The 23,199-nt window shown below is 33.9% G+C and overlaps 5 protein-coding genes across 5 annotated transcripts in view; 1 reads left to right on the top strand and 4 right to left on the bottom strand.

The window, feature by feature from the left end:
- Nucleotides 1-5,933, bottom strand: part of LOC107475336 (uncharacterized) — a 27,153-nt gene extending 21,220 nt beyond the window's left edge. Inside the window, exons 1-4 of the mRNA XM_052257908.1 lie at nt 5,914-5,933; nt 5,130-5,187; nt 4,879-4,916; nt 4,482-4,630 (exon numbers count right to left, since the gene is read on the bottom strand). Coding sequence (XP_052113868.1) covers nt 4,482-4,630; nt 4,879-4,916; nt 5,130-5,187; nt 5,914-5,933 — 265 coding nt within the window. The remainder of the gene's footprint in view (nt 1-4,481; nt 4,631-4,878; nt 4,917-5,129; nt 5,188-5,913) is intronic.
- Nucleotides 5,934-10,282: 4,349 nt separating this feature from the next.
- LOC127744983 (uncharacterized) lies at nt 10,283-12,107 on the top strand. The gene is made up of 3 exons (XM_052257907.1): nt 10,283-10,607; nt 10,900-11,880; nt 11,965-12,107. Exons 1-3 carry the CDS (start codon nt 10,283-10,285, stop codon nt 12,105-12,107), a joined length of 1,449 nt encoding a protein of 482 aa, XP_052113867.1.
- A 5,900-nt stretch (nt 12,108-18,007) lies between these two features.
- Nucleotides 18,008-23,199, bottom strand: part of LOC107475335 (ethylene-overproduction protein 1-like) — a 13,536-nt gene continuing 8,344 nt past the window's right edge. Inside the window, exon 5 of the transcript XR_008005657.1 lies at nt 18,008-18,097. The gene's annotated coding sequence lies outside the window, so the exon portion shown is untranslated. The remainder of the gene's footprint in view (nt 18,098-23,199) is intronic.
- LOC127744982 (ethylene-overproduction protein 1-like) lies at nt 18,222-18,891 on the bottom strand. The gene is made up of 2 exons (XM_052257906.1): nt 18,741-18,891; nt 18,222-18,451 (listed from the first exon to the last, which is right to left on the bottom strand). The coding sequence occupies exons 1-2, from the start codon at nt 18,889-18,891 to the stop codon at nt 18,222-18,224; spliced, it is 381 nt and encodes a 126-aa protein (XP_052113866.1).
- LOC107475366 (ethylene-overproduction protein 1-like) lies at nt 18,946-19,418 on the bottom strand. Its single transcript, XM_016094995.3, has 2 exons — nt 19,149-19,418; nt 18,946-19,050 (listed from the first exon to the last, which is right to left on the bottom strand). Exons 1-2 carry the CDS (start codon nt 19,416-19,418, stop codon nt 18,946-18,948), a joined length of 375 nt encoding a protein of 124 aa, XP_015950481.3.

The following is a 23,199-nucleotide window of genomic DNA, read 5'->3' as shown; positions in this document are numbered from 1 at the left end:
AAAAAAAAAAACAACACACACGCATCACGTTCCTCTGTTATTGTAATTTTATTCTTCTGCATTTTCACACCTCTACTATCTTACTGTAACACTCTGATTTGGGAGAAAAATATAATCGCAATTCTATCTGCTGTGTTCAAAATTTGTTATCAAGAAAAACTTTAATTGTTAGAAGTAATATACCTATACAAAAAGAGTATTTTACCAAGTTTTGAGATTAAGGAATAAGCAAAAATTTAGTTTTTTCTAGAGCATTTTTGTTATATTTTTTTTCTTTTATTATTTACATTGAATGTAATATTTTTTTAATTTATCTTTTTTTATTTCAAAAAAAAAAGATTAATATGTGAAAAATTTGAAAAAAAAGTCATTGACGAAAAAAATAAAGAGAGATAAATTAAAAAAAATAATAAATTATATCATATCTTTTTGATGTAATTTCTATTTTGTGTCATAAATTTAAAAAATTTGGGTCTCTTTGTTAAGTTAAAAGAGTATTTAAATTAATTTAGTGGTGACAAATTTAGTTAGAAAATTGTGTATTCTTTGATAGTATTAGAAAGAATTCTAAAAAATTGAATGTAATTTTTTTGAAATTATAATCAATATTCTATTATTGTTATAGTGAATATTAGATACAAGTCACATTATACTAAGTAATTGAATCAAAGATACATGATAGTGCAAGTTGGTCTTTTCTGCTCTATCTTTATTATTGTCATTATGAGATAAAAATAACTTGTCTTTTGTATAATTGTTTTAAGTTTTAACCAACAATGTATTACTTCTATTTCAAATCTGTTTTTAATGATTTGCTTAAAAGGAATTCTAAATTTAATCGCTTATTTAGGTCATTGAAAATTTTTAAAATTAAATAGAAAACAATTAAGATATGGATATTTATTCCAACCCAGAAAAGCTTTACATTTATAGGCTAAAATAAAGTTTTATTTCTAAGCTATTGACTGAGTCTAAGTTATTTTTCTATTATAATTTTAAGTTGTGTTGGATAAATAAGAAATGTCCTATTACTTTGTTTGGATTAAGTTTATCACCAACAAAAAGTATAATAAGATGCTATTTAACTGCATGAGTTTAAAGAAAAAAATATGCAATGAAGTAATACAATTGGTACTGAAGTTTTGTGAATAATTTAGAGGAGGGGTTAAATTTATGACATTTTTTTATTTTTTTATTTTTTATTTTTTGCTTTTACTTTTGATTGGAATAGAAATTTAATTGCTATTTAGTCTGTTAATATAAAATTTTAGGAGATAATTTTTTTTTTGCCTCTTCATGATACATTCAAAAATAGAACAATTCTTTACTTTTGAATAAATGTGATTTCTGATAAATAAACAATGCAGAAGATATTTTTATTTTGTCTCATAAAAAAAAAAGTAGAAGAGTAAAGAGAAAATCACACAGTCATATATCTTGGTTCAGCCACCATGTGTAATGTGACCTACATTCAGTTTCTCCTACAACAATGGAAGAATTTTCACTTTCACAAGATTAAAAACATCAATTTCCTTAAAATTCAACCCAATCCTATCTAGGACAAATCCAGCTTCTACCCAAACTAGATTTAGCTAGATCCACTCCCTAGACTTTTAACCACTAAGTGTTCACCCAATTTAGTAAGAGAATTCTCTCAAGATCATGTGTACAAAACAGAAAACATACAAAAGAGTTTTGATATAATTTTCTAACATTTTCTTATGACTCTCTTTGCCTTTTCTCTCTATGACTTTTACTGATTCCTCACTTAATATACCTTTTTTCATTGAAAAGAAACAAAAAAAGATGAACTCTAAAGAACAAAAAATTTAATGTAAACTCATGAAAGAGAAGTGTTAGTTTGAAAGCTATGAAGACCCAAACTCGTGTGCTCACTCTTACTCCAATCTATGACCGTTTACTCCTTTAATAGAGGAGTAAAGCTTCCAAAGCTTGAAACTTGGTTTGAACAGCTTTGACTTCTTCTTCTCCAAATAACACAACAACAACAGCAGCATAGAAGGGAGATTTGACAACAACAGTGAATAAAGCAAACATGCATTCTTACCTAGCTGCTTCTCTTTCTTCATTTTTTAAATTTCTTCAAGGGTCTGAGTCATTCATCAATACATTGGCTCCAAGTTTGGTTCTTGACCATTGATTTGTAATAGAGTTTCATAACCTCTATTTTCTTCAAGTTTTCTATTCGATGCATGAAGGAGGAAAGCATCTTCAACAAGCTACAAATGAAGCACAAAGAAGGAAATGATTTTTTGATTCACCTTTGGATTTGATCTTTGTTTTTGAGCCCTAATTTTTTACTTTTTTTTTCTTCTTTTTCTTTTGTTTCTTAATTTTAATAATCCACTTTTTCTTTTTGATTTGAGCCCTAATAAAAGCTACCTTTTATTGTTTACTCTTGGAAGTAATTACATGAGTAGAAAAAAGAGAAGAGAGAAATTGAGTTTGGTTGTTTTGGTTTTGGTTCAAAGGAAAAAAAATTTGCTTCTCTCCATTTTGGATATTAATATGCAACCATTTTTTAGGCCAATAGTGAATGAATGAACTGAATGCTTTGATCATGGGCCTGGACCACTATTTGGGCTTTGCAATATTGCTCTTCCTTTTGATATTTCCTACACACTTTTTTGCCCATCACTCTAGACCTGATTAACTGATGAAAAAATCAAGGTTGCGAAAATCGAACCGATCAATGAACCGGTCAAGTAACTGGTTGAATGGTTTAATGGTTTAACCGGAATCGAATTGTGGTTGAACCGATTTAATTAAATATAAAAGAAAAATACTAAAAAATGAAAATTCAATATATAACTTACCTACAATTTATTATTAAATATTCATGAAACATCAAAGTTTATAAAAAAATTGAAAACATAATTTCTTTTCTTTTTCTGGATGATGAGGAGGGGTCCAAGGCCCAAAAACAACAAAAAACTAACACAAGCCTAATACAGAAGATCTAATACCAGCTAAATCAAAAAAAAAGGAAAGGAACGAGGAACATTGAAAGAACTTCGAAGAAACTGATACCCATCTCTTGAATCTGACCTTCTCTTGCCAAAAAAATTATCAGATCATTCAATCCAATTTGTCCAATATAATATAGAACAACATAACTCAGAAATTAATTAACCAAAAAGCACAACCATTAACTAAGAAAAACAACAAACAACAATAAAAAAATTAATCCAGAAAAACAATCAACTCGCAAAAATGAAATTGAAGCAGTGGAAAACTGGAGACTATACAAAATTAACTCAGAAATTTATCAATAATCAACAGTAATTAACTCAACAAAAACAACCTCCCCTGTTAACAAAATCACCAATCAAGGAAGAGAACATCGGCGGCACAGGAAGAGAACCGCGACTGTGTGAACGCTGGAGCCGACGTGAGTTTTTGACGATGGAGAATGTGGTGAGGGTGAGTGTGGGTACTGGCTAAGGCTATGAACTGTGATTTTGATTCCTTAATGCATGCAACTTGGGTGAGGGTGAGAGAGAGTGAAGTCAGAGAGAGCTTGAAGAGAGATGTAGAGAGGAGAACGAACCACCGTGATGACAAGAAAAAGATTGCGATAGAAAACGAAGAGCACCGGCAAGAAAATGAACGTGCCCGTGGGTTCTGCGCACGTGAGTGACGCCGATGGGAGAAGTGGGAGGCTCGGTTGAGGCTAGTCCGGTGGCGACGGCAGCCTCTGTCTGACGGAGAGTATCTCGGCAATGGAGAAGAGGGATCCTGACATGCTCCTATGCTCTGATAGGGTTTAGGGTTGTGTTTGTGATAGAGAGAAGGGGGAGGGGGTATGTTGCTTTTTGCCTTTTTATTTTCGAGCAAAACGACGCTGTTCTCCATGTCCATAGCGAACCGAGCCTTTAAAAAACCTGGCCGGTTTGATTGGTTCACCGGTTAACCGCTGATTCGATCGGTTTTTTAACCGGTTTTTTGCAATACGGTTTTGGAGATCAACCGGACCGACCAAATGACTGGTTCCCGATTAATCCGGTCGAACCGGCCGGTCCGATCCGGTTTTCAGAACACTGGAAAAAACCCGCGAGATGGGTCGGCTCGAATTACTATTCCTATGAACTCAATAATTAATTAAAATAGCGAAAAAGCGAACGTTATAAACTTATAATAAAGTCAAGGTTGTGAGAACCGGATCGGTCAATAAACCGGTAAAGTTATTGGTTTACTGGTTCATTGGTTCAACCGAAATTCAACCGGGGTTCAACCGGTTTAATTAAATATTAAATAAAATTATTAAAAAACCTATATATAATTTCAAATATATAAATTCAACCTATAATCTTTCATCAATAGAGCTAAGATGTTATGTGTTTCATACCTTTTAAGACCAAAAGAAATAACTTAGATAATAATTACTTATTGATTCCAAGAACTCCTCCAATGACCCCCAATAGTATTGTTGCTAGTACGTCGCCGGCGTTGTATGTTACCTTGGGAAGAACCAACATCATACATTATCAGACCACCTTCTCCGAATAAGCCGCATTTCTTGGTGGCACAAAGCTGAATTGCAGCTCTTAAAACAATAGCAACTACTGCTGTGGTGAAAAATGTCCTCCACCAAAGAGCACTGCTCCACCTAAAGAAAAAGAAATAAAATGATGAGTTTTCAGGCTATGCTGTAACATCTTTGTTTGCTACTCTTTTTACACATTGATGATCAAAGCAACGTAAACTCTTACATCTAGTTAACATTTTATAGAAAATGATAGAAAAATTGGATTGGTAAGTAAGTTTTTCTTTCCCTCAATATCAAATTTACAAGCTATAGATAGTATGAGATTGAGAGAGTAAGAATGAATAGTCTAAGCAGAAATAGATAGATACCATGAAGCTGCCTCTTCAAGGGCAAAGAGTGTAACACCCTACAAACAGATATAATACCATAAGATATATTTATATACATAATACTAGCTTACAAATATACATATCACAACTTTCTATCCCTCTTACAAACTTAATAAAGATAAAGGTGAGGAAAAATAATAGCTAAGATAATACAACAAGATAACAAATAAACAGAAAAAGGAATGTAACTCTTCTGAAGTTTTGTCGTCCATATCCTGAAAAGGAATAACCTGTAGGGAAGTGAGAACCTCGTCCTCGCTTGTTCTCACTATAGGATTACAGAAATTGCTATAACAAGATACGTAAAATAAAAACTATTCTTAGAGTACAGTGATCATTGCTTGTCTTATGAGTCTTTCCAAAAACCTTGGGTACACATTCGAAATCCAGAAAATTCATTTTTGAAGACTTGGTAAATTTCTCAAATGATTTAAAATGTACAAGAAAGGAAAAAGATTTTGTTTTAAATCATTTGAGAAATTTACCAAGTCTTCAAAAATGAATTTTCTGGATTTCGAATGTGTACCCAAGGTTTTTGGAAAGACTCATAAGATGAGCAATGATCACTGTACTTTAAGAATAATTTATTTTACGCATCTTGTTATAGCAATTTCTGTAATCCTATAGGGAGAACAAGCGAGGAAGACGTTCTCACTCTCCTACAGGTTATTCCCTTTCAGGAAATGGATGACGGAGCTTCAGAAGAGTTATGTTTATTTTCTGTTTATTCGGTATCTTTGTATTATCATAGTTATTATTTTTCAGTTTTAAGATTTAAACAGGCTCATATTTTAGTATTAAATATTAGAAGAGTCATCATAATACTCGAGCTATCAGAGTGGCGCAGCTGGAAGCGTGATACTTTGATAGTTAAGGTGTTACACTCTTTGCCCTTGAAGAGGCAGCTTCATGGTATCTATCTATTTCTGCTTAGACTATTCATTCTTACTCTCTCAATCTCATACTATCTATAGCTTGTAAATTTGATATTAAGGGAAAGAAAAACTTACTTACCAATCCAATTTTTCTATCATTCTCTATAAAATGTTAACTAGATGTAAAAGTCTAGGTTGCTTTGATCATCAATGTGTAAAAAGTGTAGCAAATAAAGATGTTACATAGCATAGCCTGAAAACTCATCATTTTCTTTCTTTTTCTTTAGGTGGAGGAGTGCTCTTTGGTGGAGGACATTTTTCACCACAACAGTAGTTGCTATTGTTTTAAGAGCTGCAATTTAGCTTTGCGCCACCAGGAAATGCGGCTTATTCGGAGAAGGTGGTCTGATAATGTATGATGTTGGTTCTTCCCAAGGTAACATACAGTGCCGGCGACGTACTAGCAGCAATACTATTGGAGTCATTAAAGGAGTTCTTGGAATTAATAAGTAATTGATTATTAAGTTATTTCTTTTGGTCTTAAAAGGTATGAAACTCATAACATCTTAACTCTATTGATGAAAGATTATAGGTTGAATTTATATATTTGAAATTATATATAGGTTTTTTTAATAATTTTATTTAATATTTAATTAAACCGGTTGAACTTCGGTTGAACCAGTGAACTAATAAACCAGTAATTTTATTGGTTTATTGATCGGTCCAGTTCTCGCAACCTTGCTTAGAATATATATTAACATTATCAGTGAATATTAAACTTTTAATGCCTTCAACATCTCCATTAATAAATTCAAGATCATTCTTATCTGGCATTACCCAAAAGTCTACCGTGTTAATACTTTGAATGTCAATTGAATCATAATTCCTTTTTTTTCTATGCAACCTAAATTGAAGGCGTAACTTATAGGTCATATAAATAATGTCACTTAGCCTTTGATGATCTAACCGGTTCTTTCTCCTTGAATGAATTTGTTCAAAAAATTTCCAGTTCCTCTCACATCCAAATGAAGAAGATATTTAATAAAGAAGGCGAATTGTCATTTTTTACAAATTAGGAGTACTCCTACCATGTAACCTCCATCATTCACCTACATAGATATAAAAATTAAATACTGTTTAATATTTATCACTCAACATATTAAACTTTCAAACTAAATTGAACTTGGAAAAAAAATTTATCAGGTTCGAGTCTTGTTGTCACTTTTTTGGCACTTTTCCTCCCAAAACTTTCTTTATAATCTCGATACAATTGTATCTGTTGCATTGCGGCAACTGAGCCATCGCAAAGTATTTCAACATCAAGCAAATCAAGTAAAAATCTCAAGATATTTGCCTTCTCAATAAAATCCTCACTATAGAAAAAAAAAACTAAATTTAAAAAGTACGCCACCGCATGGAGATCGCGCTTCAAATGCTTATTTCACCGCATTTTTAAGATACTTGTGTATGGTGTATAAAAGCTTTTCGATTTCTATACATTGTCTTGATAGCATTTTTGGCTCTTTGCATGCATTGATACACGTATCCCAAAGAGAGTTTCTCATGAGCATAACAATCCTCAACAACTTAATAAGGGGACCAACAATTTTCACAGTGATAACACAATTTTGTCAAAACTTACTATCCAAGACAATTGAATTAACAATTTTTTCATTAGCCCTTTTAGCTAATTTATGAGAAGTGAAATATTTGTCTACCATCAATGCTTGCAAATCTTCCTTACAAATCGTTCCATTAGCCTTGCACAATTTTTTTACTGGCCAACATACTTTTCAAAGTCGGTTGAGACTTGGAGTAGTCCTTTCTTTAAAATAACTTTCAATTTGTGTGGCAATATAGCTCTTCTCTTTCCTTTGACTCCCGTTGTTGTATGAACAACAGGTTGTATTTAGGCGATTCAGACTCTTGTGCTTGTGTTTTCATACCATAAGATTCCTCCTCAAATTTTTTTTTTCCATAAGAAGCCTTTTGAATTGAAGGTCAACCTTTTCAGTGACTTTGTTACATACTTTAATTTGTCCAGAAAATTTTGTAAGATGATATTTCATTTTATATACCCCTTCCATTATAAGTATTTAAATAAAAGATGCATGTATATTGCACCTTGTGATTTTTGTTGTACTTCACAGTAAAATATTTTCAAGTCGGGTTAAATTTTCTTTGAGAGAAACTTGTTTAAAATTCTTGGATGGCATTATTTTGTAGTTGTTGATCACTTTGTGGTTGTTCCATCTAAATTACATACAACATATAAATTACATACAGCAAAATAAAATCTCATCCATTACAGTAATTACAACAAAATTCAGAATCCAAAATTATGTCAATTCTATCCAAAATTCAAAATTATATCAAAATTCTATTTAACATTCAAAATCCAAAATCCAAAATTATATCAAAATTCTATATAGCATTCAAAATTCAGAATCCAAAATTGAATTTATATCAAAATTATATTCGCAAAATTCGGAATTATAGAATGGTTAATTCATATAATTAACAAAATAAAAAACTGAAAAGCAGAAGAACTATGCATCAATTCATATAATTAATAAAATAAAAAAATTAACTGAATTCAAATCAATGGACTAAATTGCTTACTGCAGCAACCATCAATTCATATAGCTAATTAACAAAATAAAAAAATTAATTGAAATACACAAGAACTCGCCACGGCAGAGAACAGAGAAGGCCTAGAATTCACGGAGGCAAAACAAATGCCCGACGATAACATTGACAGAATCTTCAAACCGTGCTTCAAAAGACCAGATGACGACGCTGCTGACAGTAGCTTCGATCCGTGACGGCGAGTTTCTTTTGACCGTTTGGAGTTCCTTTTGTTGTTGACAGTAGTTTCGATCTGGCATCGATTGTGGTAGGGACGGTGGAGTTTGTTAAAAGAAGATTAGAAGAGGAAATTAGGGTTGAGGAGGTGTGGTGAGTGGCTCTTCAAAAATGAGTTGGGTGGGTCAGCTATGTAAGTAGTAATCAGTAATGAATTTTTTTTTGGCGTCAAAATGACACCGTTTTGGTAGATATTAAAAAACTTAAATTTTAAAAGATTCGACTGATTCGGTTGATTTACTGGTTAACTGCCAATTTGATCGATTTTTTATTGATTTTTGCAAGATAATTCTAAAATCAATTGGATCAATTATTAGATGACCGATTTCCAATTTTCAGACCTTGTATATATAAATACAAATCCAAAAACATTTTCTAAAATTTAAACAATTAAGCTATTATTGGCCGCACGACATTTATATAAGAAAGCGTAAATCAAATTGATGTGTTTGCCGTAGAATCAATTTATTATTGTCTCAGATAATAGCATGTGCCAAATATTAATATTATATAGATGTACCGCAGCATGTAGATTTTAATAGAGAAAGGACCTACTTTACAAAAAGTAACTAGTATTTGCAGTCTTCTGTAAATGTCATTACTCAATTTCAAGCAAAATTAAAGATGCAAGGATTTATTATCTTTTTTTATTCAATTAATAATTTGTACGAAAATGGAAATATTTCTTTAATATATATAAACTAGTGATATGAGTAGTATGTGTGGTGAATTTCAATGCCCCCACTGTTTAAATACGTAGGATAAAATCTTAAGGTCAAATATTGGAAAAGTATTTTCTACCAAACAATTAACAAAAGAAATCAGAGGCTGATTTTTTAACATATGATGCAGCGTTTGGTGTAACGCCCGGTTATGGACATGGAGGTGTTTAACAGAGTTATGACGGCGGTTAGTTGACGGACTAAAATTGGACGGTCCGATTTTGATCAGGGGTCAGGGGGCACAAATCGAACCGTCCGATTTGTGCGTGGTGAGGTCGCGTGCATGATAATTGGACCGTGCGATTTCATGCGTGGGGAGATTTTAGTTTTTTTGGCCCAAGGAAATCGGACCGATCGATTTTAGGCCTCATTCAAAAAGAGCACCAAATCGGACCCAGCGATTTCTGGGTTTCAAAATTTTTGGGCGGGCTTCTTAATAATTGGACTGTCCGATTTTCTTGATCAAAAAATTTCGAAAGAGGATGCAACCGGTCGGATGGTCCGATTTGAATGTGATATATATATATATATGTTCCTTCTCAGGCTGAGCAGCTGAGCAGCTCATTTCATTTTCTTCTTCTCCGGTGTTACAAGTATCTAAACTTCTTATCTCCGGATCTCTTCTTTTAGTTTGTATATCTGCTCTTCTCTATTATCATGGATGATAGAGTAAGATTAAAAGTGTATTACCATGGCCAAATTTTATTACAAACATCAGAAGGAGTAAAGTTTGTGTGTGAAAATTCGTTGGATATTATTATTCCGTTCACACTTTCATTTGAAGAATTAAAAGGTGTCATTTATGAGAAGATAGATTCTCAAATATCTAGCAGAGTGTCGTGTGTTATGTACAGATATCATGTACCTGTCTTTGGTGGGTTCGTGCAATTTCAAACGAAATACGTGACCGACGAAGCGAGCATGCAAGAAATGTTTTCAGTGTATCTTGAAAGTCGGTCGCGAATATCGTTCATCGAACTGTATGTCGAGTTCGAGCAATCTGCAGTGGACCGAGACATTGAATTGGAAGATTACAACAGTGATAGTGAAGAAGAGTTCGAAAGTAACTACGAGGTTGTTGATTCGGGTGTAGACGAAGATCAAGCTGACGAGGCTATGGTGGCAGATGTGGCGAATGTGGCAAATGCACTAGCAAACCAGCAGCCTTTTGTGGAGCCAAGTTTCATGCGGTCGTTGGATTTGGAGGCTATGCATGAGCCGGAGTTTCCTCAATATGTAAATGCAGGTGAGCCATCAATTTAAATTAAGATTTGTTATAGTATGATTTGAGCATGAGGTTTGAGTTTATGAGAAACAGTAGAGACAACGGTAAATAGGCCAAATATAGCATGTAATAAGTTATTCTTCTGTTTAGTAAGTCAGCCGGACCTGGCGGTTCAGTCGGAACGACCGGTTCAGCCGGGCCGACCGGTTCGGCCGGACCGACCGGTTCGGCCGGACCAACGACATCGTTCTGTGATTATTAGTTTATTAGATTATTACTTCTGACAACTCTAAAATTTGTGATGTGATTGCAGCAGAGCTTCCCCTTATGCCAGATGGCGAATTTACTGTGGGAATGGAGTTCAGTTCTAGGGAGGCAGTAATTAAGGCGATGAAAGATTATACAATCTGCAGAGGTGTAGATTATCGGGTGTATGAGTCAAAACTGACGACATTCTATGCTAAATGCACCCAGTATGGTGCAGGATGTGATTGGCTGATCAGGGTGACCAAAATGTCCAGAAAGTTCTGCTGGGAGATAAGGAGGTACAATGGAAGTCACACCATTTCTCAAGATCATTCGAAGCTGGATTCCAACACAGTTGCAGAAGCAATAAAGCCATTGGTAGAAGTTGACCCGTCTATAAGGGTGAAATCAGTGATTGCGGAAGTACAGGCAAAGTTTAACTACACCACAAGTTATCGCAAAGCATGGTTGGCAAAACAGAAGGCAGTGGAGTCAATTTTCGGTGGGTGGGAAGCTTCGTACGAAGCCTTACCGATATGGTTTGAGGCTATGTGTCACAAGGAGCCATCCGCAGTCGTTCATTTTGAAACGATGCCTGCGTATCAGGGAGATGACTTGGTTCCTAATATTCGTGTACTACACCGAGTCTTCTGGAGTTATTACCCTTGTATTAGAGCATTCAGACATTGCAAGCCAATAGTGCAGGTAGATGGAACTTATTTGTATGAAAAGTACAAGGGTTGTTTGTTGGTTGCAGTCTCACAGAATGGCAACAACAACATCGTGCCGATTGCATTTGCGATAGTTGAGGGAGAGACATCTGAGGCTTGGCACTTTTTTCTGAGTAACCTGAGACAGCATGTTGTGACACGTGATGGTGTCGGCCTTATCTCCGATCGGCACGATTCCATTAGAGCTGCTATTGCTCGTAGTAATGGAGCTTGGTCTCCTCCAAGAGCATTCCACATGTTCTGTATCAGACACATAGAGTCCAACTTTCTCAGGAAATTCAAGGCTCCGTATCTGCAGAAACTAATCGTCAACATCGGTATGATAGTTATGATTACATTTACTCCTGAACTCAGTTATTATGATGAGCTTTTTTTAAACGTGGGTCTTTTTAATTTGACAGGATACTCGCGAACAGTTCGCGAGTACGAGACACGTTATCAGCGTTTACGGGAGCGGGGTGAGGCTTATACCAACTGGTTGGATCGAATTCCGCGTGAGCAGTATGCCTTAGCGTTTGATGGGGATATCGATGGGGTCACATGACAACCAATCTAGTGGAATGCATCAACTCGGTTCTGAAAGGGGCTCGCAATCTTCCAGTCACGGCACTTGTTAAGGCAACGTTTTACAGGCTTAATGAGTTGTTCACCCGGAAAAGAGCCGAGGCCGAGGCTCGAATTAACGCAGGACATGTGTTCTCTGAGCTTGTAACCTCCAAACTGCATGCGAATCAGCGGGCAGCGGGTAACATCCAAGTTAGTTGCTTTGACCGACAGAACGAGGTATTCGAAGTGCGTGAGTGTCCCAGTGGTGTGGAGTATGCAGTGGACCTCCGTCGTCAACGGTGTGACTGTGGTGAATTCCAAGTGGACCGGGTTCCGTGTCGACATGTGTTTGCTTGTTGTGCAAACCAACGGCTGGATTGGCAACTGTATGTGCATGATGTCTACAAGATGGACCAGATTCGACGAGTGTATAGGGCTGGGTTTAGGCCCCTCGGGAATCCCACAACATGGCCTGTTTATCATGGACCTCGATTCGTAGGTAATCCATTCCTTAGACGGGTGTCTAATGGTCGGCCAAGGATGACCCGTTTCTTGAATGAGATGGACACTCGGATGTTGCATGCTCCTAGGCGATGTAAGCAGTGCGGGGTCGAGGGCCACAGTCGTAGTAGATGTTGTCAACGTGGTGGTGCAGGTAATCCGGATGCGACAACCCAATAGGGCTCCAGTTATAGTGTGACTTTCAATATTTTATATATGGTATGACTTTCATATGTGACCTTATTGTATGACTTTCATATGTGACCTTAATGTGAGTCGAACACCTAAAACATAAATAAGTCATACAATACAAATAACTAAATCCAAGACATGAACCATAAACGAGTCCAACACATTCTACTTAAACAAGTCCACTAAATGCACAAGTCCAACACCTGATAGATACATAATAAATACGATACAAATAACAAAATCCAAGACATGAACCATAAATGAGTCCAACACATTCTACTTAAACAAGTCCAGTAAATGCACAAGTCCAACAGAAATTATTGTCCACATCAACTGGCTGGTAGCTCTCTAGAATGAGATTCATCGGAACACGGCGTGAATTTCCACTCTATATGATCCCCCTTGTGGCATCATCACTCATACTTGAGTCAACAGAAATCCTACCTCCGGAAGTACCAGACGAAGTGATCTGTCGAGGTCTCGCATCCAATGAAAATCTACCTGGAGCAATCCCACTCGGTTGGGCCATCTGGTCGGTGGGAATGTTTCCGTATGCTGGGTATGAGTAACTTGACACAGGAGCCATAAATCCAAGCAACTGGCTAAATGAACCATGTTCACCTGATTCTTGGTGCGGGACATTCCAGTACTGCTGGTGAACTGGAATACTCAAGTAATCCGCAGAATGCGTATCAGGGATGTATGAACTGAACTGCTCAGGCTCTTGTTGTGCATGTGTCTGTGAGGGGGGCGGTGGTGGTGGCGGTGGTTGTTCTTGTTGATTCTCCTGGTTAATCATAGGATCACCGTGCTGATTCTCTTCCGGTCCGAGTTGTGACAGATGCAAGTGGTCACCATATGTACGTCGGTACCAATGCAAGTAAATATCTGACTGATGCTGTGATGGCACCGTGTCTTGAACAAGAACATGACTATACTGGTTCATCCAATGCATAACCCAGACTGAGTGGGTTCCAGACCAATCTTGATTCTTCGGACCTGTTAGAACTTGGCCGTGTGCTTCACCTAGGTCACGCTCTTGTTGAGGAACGCCTTGAGTCAAGCCAAATTGCCTCCTCAGCCTATCAGATGCATGTCACTCAATACATTCAAAAGATATAAGCGGAACTGTGGCATTCCAAATAGCCGAATGCTGATGGATGTTAGCAGGAATCACGTCTGGATCGGTCCGACCTATTGCATAAGGCTCCCAAACAAACTGCACACATTATGCAAGTAACCGAGGATTACACAATGAATAATAACACGGCTAATTGAAAACAACTACGTATTTATTACAACAGACCTGTCCTTCTTGCAGAGCATCCAGGTTTCCCCTAAGGTGCTCAAGTTTCCTCAATCTGTAAGGCCAATTCTCACGTTCCCAGTTATGCCACCTAACATCATGCAATTCGTTAATATACATTTATCAACTCAATTTAAGATACACTATTATAAAGCGTTTAGTAATTAAATTTACCTATTTGCAATCGGAAAGATTCGAGGATTGCTAGGAATCGGCGCAAGGAATGGTAGGTGGATCCAAGCCCAAGCAAGCAAGAGTGTCAATGGACCATCAATCTCCTTACAGTCGACACGAGTTGCCCTACACAAAGCTCTGTACAGGTGTGCCAGGCATGCCGAACCCCAACTGAACTGTATTATCCCGGCAAAGTTACGGAGTAATGGGAGAAACTTCCAGTGCACCCCTGCTCCAGGCTTATCTCCAAACATAACGGTTCCAAACAATAACATTATGTGGCACTTCACGTACCTCTGAATCTAGATATCATCAACCAACACTAACCGATCCTTCAATGCTCGAAACCACGTCAACTTGATGAAACTTCCCCTATAGTCTGCCTGCCTAGGTGCAACACCAAACTGATCCAAGCATTCAGCCTCTAACACCTCATAACTACTCAGTGTTGGTCCCGTAACTGGCAAACCATTCGTCGGAAGACCATAAATTAACGCCACATCCTCCAGTGTCACAGCACACTCACCAACCGGAAAATGGAAGTTGTGAGTCTCGGGGCGCCATCTCTCAATCAGAGCATTAACCAATGCCGCCTGACATTGGACAACTCCAATCTGTGAAACATAATAAAAGCCGGTGTCCCGTAAAAACCCCTCCACTATTGGATTGTACCGATCCGGCGACATGTAGTGGTCACATTGCAACATTCTAGATCCCTAAACAAAAACAATAATATTAATAAATTAACAAATTAAACTTAAAAGAATCGAATTTTCATTATCAAATAATCAACCACACATAAGAATCAATAAATATATTAATAACAACAATACAATACAATACTTTATACAAATAACTATTATATTATCTACTAATACTCAAATAACTAACTACTCTATTTTATTCTATTCTAACAGCAAACATACAATAATAAATCAATCACTAACCCTTCATTAATTATTTATATTAAACTTATAACATAAATAATTAATTCAACAATTTTTAATTCATAATATTTATTTACGAACGACTACTAATACAATATTAAGTAACTACAAAAAAATTATTTATTACTAACAATTAAAACTACTTAACTTATTTATATCCACACGTACAGCACGTTAGCACTACTATATGTATTCTATTCTACTGATAGTTAAAGCAGTAATAATTATTATTATTACAATAAGCGTTATAACAATTAATATTAATATTACTTATTCTATTTATTTATCATACATCCAAAATTTTATAATAACCGTATTATTATTAACAATATTATTATTGCAATTATTCTATTAATAACAATAATTAATTTATTATTATAATGTAATATCTGAACAATATTAATACCCAATAATCTCTAATATCATTTTAATTGAACTCAAATATCTAAATATTATTACTCCACTAATTCCTAACATTATCATTATAATAAACTATTACTAATTTCTAACATTATAATTATTATTTTAACTAAAATAAAAAATTTTGGATTAAAAACTTACATAATTAGAATGATCAAGATAATTAGCAATATGGAGTTCTGGACGATTCACATCTTTTACTTTTCTTCTTTTAGGCATACTTTCTGTGTGGTCCAATTTTTTTGAGCTCAAACCTTCAACAATGGAGTGAACTACCGTGGCTTGGGGGTGGGGTATATGGGAGAAGAGAAATGGAACAAAGTGAAAGTGAAATGGGAAAGGAAAAGTGAAACCGGCTTAAGGGAGCTCGGGTGGTTGGAATTTGATCATCTTTGCTGGACCAATGTGCATGCGCGACACGTGGCTGGGGGCGCAAATCGGACCGTCCGATTTGCGTACCTGTCCAGCCTAAAATCGGACCATCCGATTTTAGCTCCTCAAAACGGACCGTCCGATTTCTTCGATCTTAGCCGTCACACTCCGATTATGCACCATGCAGTCCCATATCGTTGTTATACACCACTTCTCCCCCAATATTAAAAATAAAAAAGTGGAAATCAGGCGGGGGTGGAATGAATATGGTTTAATTTGCAGTTGGAGACACGGGCATACGGTGAAAATAATAAAAACTACTTTGAAAAAAGAAAGTTTTGAGGGTTTTTTAAAGTGGTCACAATGCAAGTGTGTTGAAAAGTGCTTTCCACGTGTGAAGATTCAAGAGAAACTATGAATCTCTTGTTGAAAGAATACCTAGGGTATTGGCTCATGAATTATATCACCTTTGCAACAAAAAGCAATGCTAAATAATTATACATACTTCCATGCTTAATTTTTGCATTTGAATATAATTAGGTATCAATTAATATCAAAAAAGAAAAAAAATTCTAAATCGAAATTTTTTTGTGAAAATGTGAAAGATAAAATTGATCATTTTTAACTTTTATTTCCGGTGAAAGTTACTAATCATGCAGATTAACTTTTCACTTTTCCCTTTATGAACTCAAATGTCAATTTAGATATGGAAATAATATCTAGAAAGTCTACCGGGACATGCATCTTTTAATTTTTTTGGCTTTTGGACTTATTTTTGGCTTAACTAATTTTTTGTTTGAACATATCTTTTATTTTTAGTCAACAACTCGTTTTGTTTAGAGTTTGGGCAACATTTTTGTTCGTCAACTAAACTAGATTTATTCTCATGGGCTTTCGTAACTTGCCTCAACCAGGAATCCTCATTGGGTATATAAGATAGAATTCTTGACAAAAAAGAAAAAGGAATTCACAAATTTAACTGACTCAAGTTAGTCTAATCGTTAATTGATTAGTTCGTTTAAATAAATATCAATGACTAGAGTTCTGTCTTATGGTAGTAATTTATTGGCTAATAATAAACTCTTAAATAAAATTCTAATCTACGATGAATTAATTTTAACCTGCCATATTGAGAAATAACATTAAAAAATTTTTTTACAAATTTGTGTCCGGAGTTTTAATCGGGTATCTATTGAAGAATGAGCCAACGATTCATAGACAATGACTTGGTTAAGGAAAACCACCAAAGTCACTAAACACAACTTACAATTTTTATCATACTGTCATCTTCAAAAAGTAACTCTTTTTAAAATGTCAAAATGTGAGATTAACTTTTCAAAAATCTCAATTGCACTTATATTTATTAATGTAGAAATTGAGTTCAAAATCCGATCCAACCTCTAAAAATTACAATTAAGATACTTGTTTATTCATACCTATGTCATTAGTAATATTATTAGCATTTAGCAAGCGAGCTAATGTATTTAAGAGTGTAGTGCTATCTAAAAATTAACTTACTATCAAATTATAAATTATAAATCTGAAGGAATGATATAAAAGTATAACATATGAAAACTTAATTTTTTGTTTAAATTAACAAATAGTATTATATTTTTTTTACTTAGTAAATAATATTATTTTAAGATAATTCCGGTTAACAACTTTATTCCGAAAAATTGTGTATATAATAAAGAGAAGATTTAAAAAAAATATTGATACAACACAAGATGAATTGACATTTGATTTACTTGGCCAAAAAAAAAAAAAACAATTGCAGACTTCTAAATCTTGAGCTTACACAACAACACATTTTGAATATCATGTATATGTTTTGTATAACTGCAGTATTACATCATTATCCTTTTTGCTAGGACATGATGAAACAGAGCAGCAGCAAATAGCTATAAGCTACCTGCAATTCAATCAATCATATACAGACAAAACTATAATTCATTACATATATTTACAATCTATCCTGCTTCTCTACTTCTTTTCTGATTCGGTCCAAATTAGACTTTTCTATTGTTCGCAGAACATCGGTTGAAAGGTACACAACCATGCCGGTTCTGGAGAAACCTTATCACGCAAGTAATTACTCATGATTACTAATCAACAATTAAAAATAGTATAGGTTGGCAAGAATAGGCTTGTCCCCGTTGAGGACACTCAAAAATTTTGGATTTTTTAATTTCTAATTCTCTCACTTTTCTTCTATAATACGTTCTCGAGCTTTGTTGCAAAGCTCGAGCATATCGCCGTTGCTGGAATCCAGACAAAGGGCTGCTTCGCAGTCTCGGACGGTGGAAACATAATCACCCATTGAATCATAAAATGCTGCTCGGAGATGTAACAATTGTATATCTGGCTTAAAATCAATGGCCCTTGAAAGCTCTGCTATTGCTTCGGCCTCCTTATGAACATCCATTAACACTGGCACACACAGGTTTCAAGGTCAGTGATAAAATCTAATAGCATGTTTCAAACATTCATCTCCATCATCCATATCATAATCCTATTACTCTACCAAGATACTTATAGCGAGTGTTAATACTCAATTTGATCTTTGAAATTTAAGATCGAACTTAAATTGACTCTTAAAAATTCAGTTGACCCAAATTAAAACTCCGAATATAACTCTTAAATTGACTGTTAAACGCTTAACATAGAAAAAAGGCAAATGAAAATAGTAATAGAAAATAAAAAGAGAAAGCAAACGAACCTGCTGCTCTGTATTTGTAAGGATAAGTGCGTAGAGGATCCAACTCTGTTGCCATGGTAAGATCACTCTTTGCCATATCACGGTCACAATACTCTGAACGTTTCTCAAAAGCCGATGCATTATTTCTCGCCTTCTCTATTAGCTTTGTCATCTCATCATACGCAGCTTTGCGATCATTTTTAAGATGATGAACACGCGCTAATCCCTAATGCGCTTGTGTATGCTTGATGTTGAGCGCATTCATGTAGCAATTCGCTGCCAGGTCAAACTTGTCGCAGTCTACGTAGACACTCCCTAAATTATTCAATGCCTGAAATGTGAAACAATGGTATGAATATTATGTACTGAGATGAAGGCAACACTAAAATTAAGCTGACATTGTTGCTTGTCAATCAAAATACAACTCACTTGTCCTTTTCGAAGGCCATCTGAAGGACATCTAAGTGCTTCTTCCAAGAGCTTGATCACAATCGTTGAAGACTCTGCATCAAGATTTGAATCGGCTAAGGCGTATGCTTTCAGAAAGTAAGCTTCAAATGACCTCTGAATTGAAATGGACTCCTCGGCCTTTGCTAGCGCTTCTTCGCGATGACCCGTGTCATACAGTATCCATCCTTCATACACAAGCCTTTCATGGTCAGAGGCCGAATGGTTTCTAGCTAGTCGCAAGCTACGCATGGCTGCCTTTTGACAGTTTAACCTGCAAAAGTCACAAAACACCAAGATGAACAATAAACCTGATAAAAAGTACACTAAAATTATGCTCCTGAACGCCTTTCATTGAAAAATTGTATCTCAAAGAATTTTTCTCTTCATGAACATGCATATGTACTCTGCATTACTCAAAGTACATGAATTTTTATATATTTACTGGACATTTTACTAGACACAAATTAGGAAGGAGTGCTAATGGTAGAACTGTTAGTGCAATTATGACAACAAATTTTGGGATGATTGTTTTACTGCATGCAAACTTATGAGTCCGTTGATTAAATTGATGAGGATTGTTGATGCTAATAATAAACCATCATTGGGATATGTCTATGAAGGTATAATGAGGACAGAAAATGCAATAAAAAAATGTTCAGTCATAGTAAGATTGCATATCAGTCTTACACAGAGATTATCAAATCAAAATGGAACAAATATTTAAAAAAAAATCTCCATGCAGCGACTTATTTCTTGAATCCTACCTTTTTTTTCGATAAAAATTATAAAGAAGCACCTGATGTCATGCGAGGTTTACTTGATCTTGTTAGATTGTATTGAGAGGTTAGTAATTTAGATTCAGTTGAAACAATAAAAGAAATACACTTGTATAGAGATAAAAAAAAAAGTTTTGATAGACCTGAAGCTTTTTCAGCTGCAAAAAGACTTCAACCTAATAAGAATATCTGTTTAAGAGTAACGTATTTTATGTTTTTATTTCTTTAATTTGATAACTAATAGTTGAGTTATGGGATTATAACTTGTAGATGAATGGTGGAGGTTGTTTGGTGGTTTTGTTCCATGTTTACAAAACATGGCAGTTCATATTCTTTGCCAGGCATATGCTTTTTCGGGATGTGAAAAGGATTGGAGTCTCTTTGATCAGATTCATACAAAAAAGAAGGAATAGATTAGAACATGATAGGCTAAATGATATTGTGTATGTTACATATAATTTGTATTTTAAATCTAGGTAATATATATTTCGTACTTTCATTTCATATCATCATTAGAAATTGTTTAGCTAATATGTTATACTAAGTTTATCATATATTGTATTTAATTTATTAGGAAGGAAAGACAAAAAAAAAAAAAACAAAAGGTGTAACATGATCCAATTGATTATGAAAGTATTGATTTGGTTAATTTTTGGGTGACGGAAAAAGTTGTTGAAAAAGAGTCTGATCTTCCTAGTAATATTGAAGACTTGCTTCGTGAGTATTATAATTTATTTTTCTGATCATTTATTACAATAACTTTAATCACTAATTTATTGATAATGTGTTATATATTTCGTTAGATGATATTGATGCTGATTTAGATTAAAGTGGTGGTGGTAGTAGTAGTAGTAGTAGTACATTTTATGCTACATCACTTGATTTTTCTGGTTCAAGTAGTGAAAATGAAGGTGATGATATCAAGGAAGTAAATCTGTAACAAGTTATGGCGGATTTTGATGATTGATGACAAATTTAGATGTTGGTATCTTGTGTTTGGTTGATTGTTTTTGTTCTTTGACTTTTAAACTTATATTTAAAGGAGATCATAACATTGTGATTTATGTAATATTTTTAATTTAAATAATATTTTAAAATTTATATTAGACTATAATTATGTTTTAGTATATTATTTATATTTTATTTATTATTTTATTATAAATTTTTTTTAGTTGAACTACAATCGAATTGAACTAATAAATAAATAAACAAACTAATAACTAGAATCAATATTCGATTTTTAGAACCTTGACTGTTAACTCTGTTCATGGTCTAATAAACTTGTGCACTTCACATACATGGTACAATCGCTTAGGTAATGCTTCTTTAAATATTTTGAAACACTTAGCAAGTACTTTAAAATTATCCATCAAAAACAGATTGTAATGATTGTGATGTTTATTAGCTCATACTCCAGGATATTAAATTAGCCATAATTAGTTAAATTAAAAATACTAATTGAGAGTCCTGCACTAAATTCACATACAACAGACAGTAGTGTCTATATATGTATATATCATTGTGTACATACAATAATCACAATTCTTCGCATCAATAACAGAAGAGGAATATTAGGAACCAATAATTTTGGTATTTTATAATTATTAATTAGTTATCAATAATATTTTTAATAATGTGAGATTACATCTAATGATATTTAATAGTAGAAGATCTATCATTTTTATTTTGATGATTAAATACTGACCAAAAAATAAAAAAATTGATGACCCTAGACTTTTCTATATCAAAATATATACTCCATCTTCTCTCTCAATACTCATTCCTCTAACAATATTTAAACAGACGTACGCTAATAAATTCTCCCTTTTTTATACTAAATATATTATTGATCCCTAACATGTTTTTATGTAATTTTTTAGGTACTTATCCACACAATATAGTAATAGTAGAAGTTAAGAAAAAATAGGAGAGAGAAAGAAAGAATTTGACTAACAAATAATATACAAGTCAGCCATCCTTAGTTCTACCACGCATGCACGGTCCACTTTTCCTAAAGCAAGCATGCATTGCATTTGCATACTTTAATGACTCTTATCACTTTTAGTATTTGATATTTGAGTTCAAAAGCTTTTAGTATCTGATATTTGAGTTCAAAAGTAGATATTTCTATTAGATATTTTGGTTATACGTTATACCTTTTCTAGACTACTACTCCAATTTCAATTATTACTTGTCAATTTTCTCTTCTTCTTTTTCAAAAAAAAAAAAATTGGAATATCTGCTAGTTTTAATATTAAGGAAATACTAAGTTACTAATTAGATTTTTTAACGATTATTGTTATGACAATAGGCCAACATTATCAATCCAAAATACCCTAGTGTTAGCCAAATATAAAACAAAAACAAAAAATGTTGATTATTTATGATTTTTCAAGAAGTTTTTTTTATATCAGTTCTGATTTGGAATAAAAACACAACAGAGACTTATTCACAAAGATAGTAATTGATAACTATTGAACAAGCTCCCAGTAAAAACTTTTTATTCAATCATGTCAATTTCACTTTCTAATTCATCATTCAAGAAAACAATTTTTCCAATTTCTGGATGAGAATAATTTCAACTGTTCAAAGTACCCTCATCCCATTTCTAAATATTTCTAAGTATAAGTCGATTAAGGACTGTTCTCTCTTATTCTATTACTAATTAAAGTACTTGACTCTAATATAAATACCCATGTCTTTCCAATAGAAGAAATTGGGGGAATAAAGACACTTAAAATATGTCACTGACTCAAGCCATCTCCGTTTTGAATCACCAGTGCAAACTAAAAATTAAAATCTTCTTGTGTTGCTTTGCTAGTTATATAACAAAATAAATCATTCAACACTTAAGAAGTTTTATGATTGAAATTATTATTAATTTTACATGTTAGTAGGACTATATTATTTGAATTTATATGTTATGAAAACATACTAAAAATTTATTGCTTGAATTTATATTTTAAAATACAATGTTAGTATTTTTGTAGAATTATTATTATTATGATAAAATTAATTTATATAATAATTAAAAAAATAAAATCTGGCCGGAGAGATTAGGCGGGCATAAAATTTAAAATATTTTTTCATTGTTATTTAACTGTGATTTAAAATTATCACTAAATATAACAAAAAATAAAAAACTAATAATAATTTAGCAACAGTTTCAAATTAAACTATCAATAAATGCTACAGATTTGTGATGGTTTAACCAACAATAACCTAAAATAGTCACGGAGTGCACTGATAATATC

The sequence above is a fragment of the Arachis duranensis genome, chromosome 2 (genome assembly GCF_000817695.3).
Source record: "Arachis duranensis cultivar V14167 chromosome 2, aradu.V14167.gnm2.J7QH, whole genome shotgun sequence".
Lineage (NCBI taxonomy): Eukaryota > Viridiplantae > Streptophyta > Magnoliopsida > Fabales > Fabaceae > Arachis > Arachis duranensis.
Note: the sequence above shows the minus strand (reverse complement) of the source record. Positions and strands in the feature narration are given on the sequence as shown.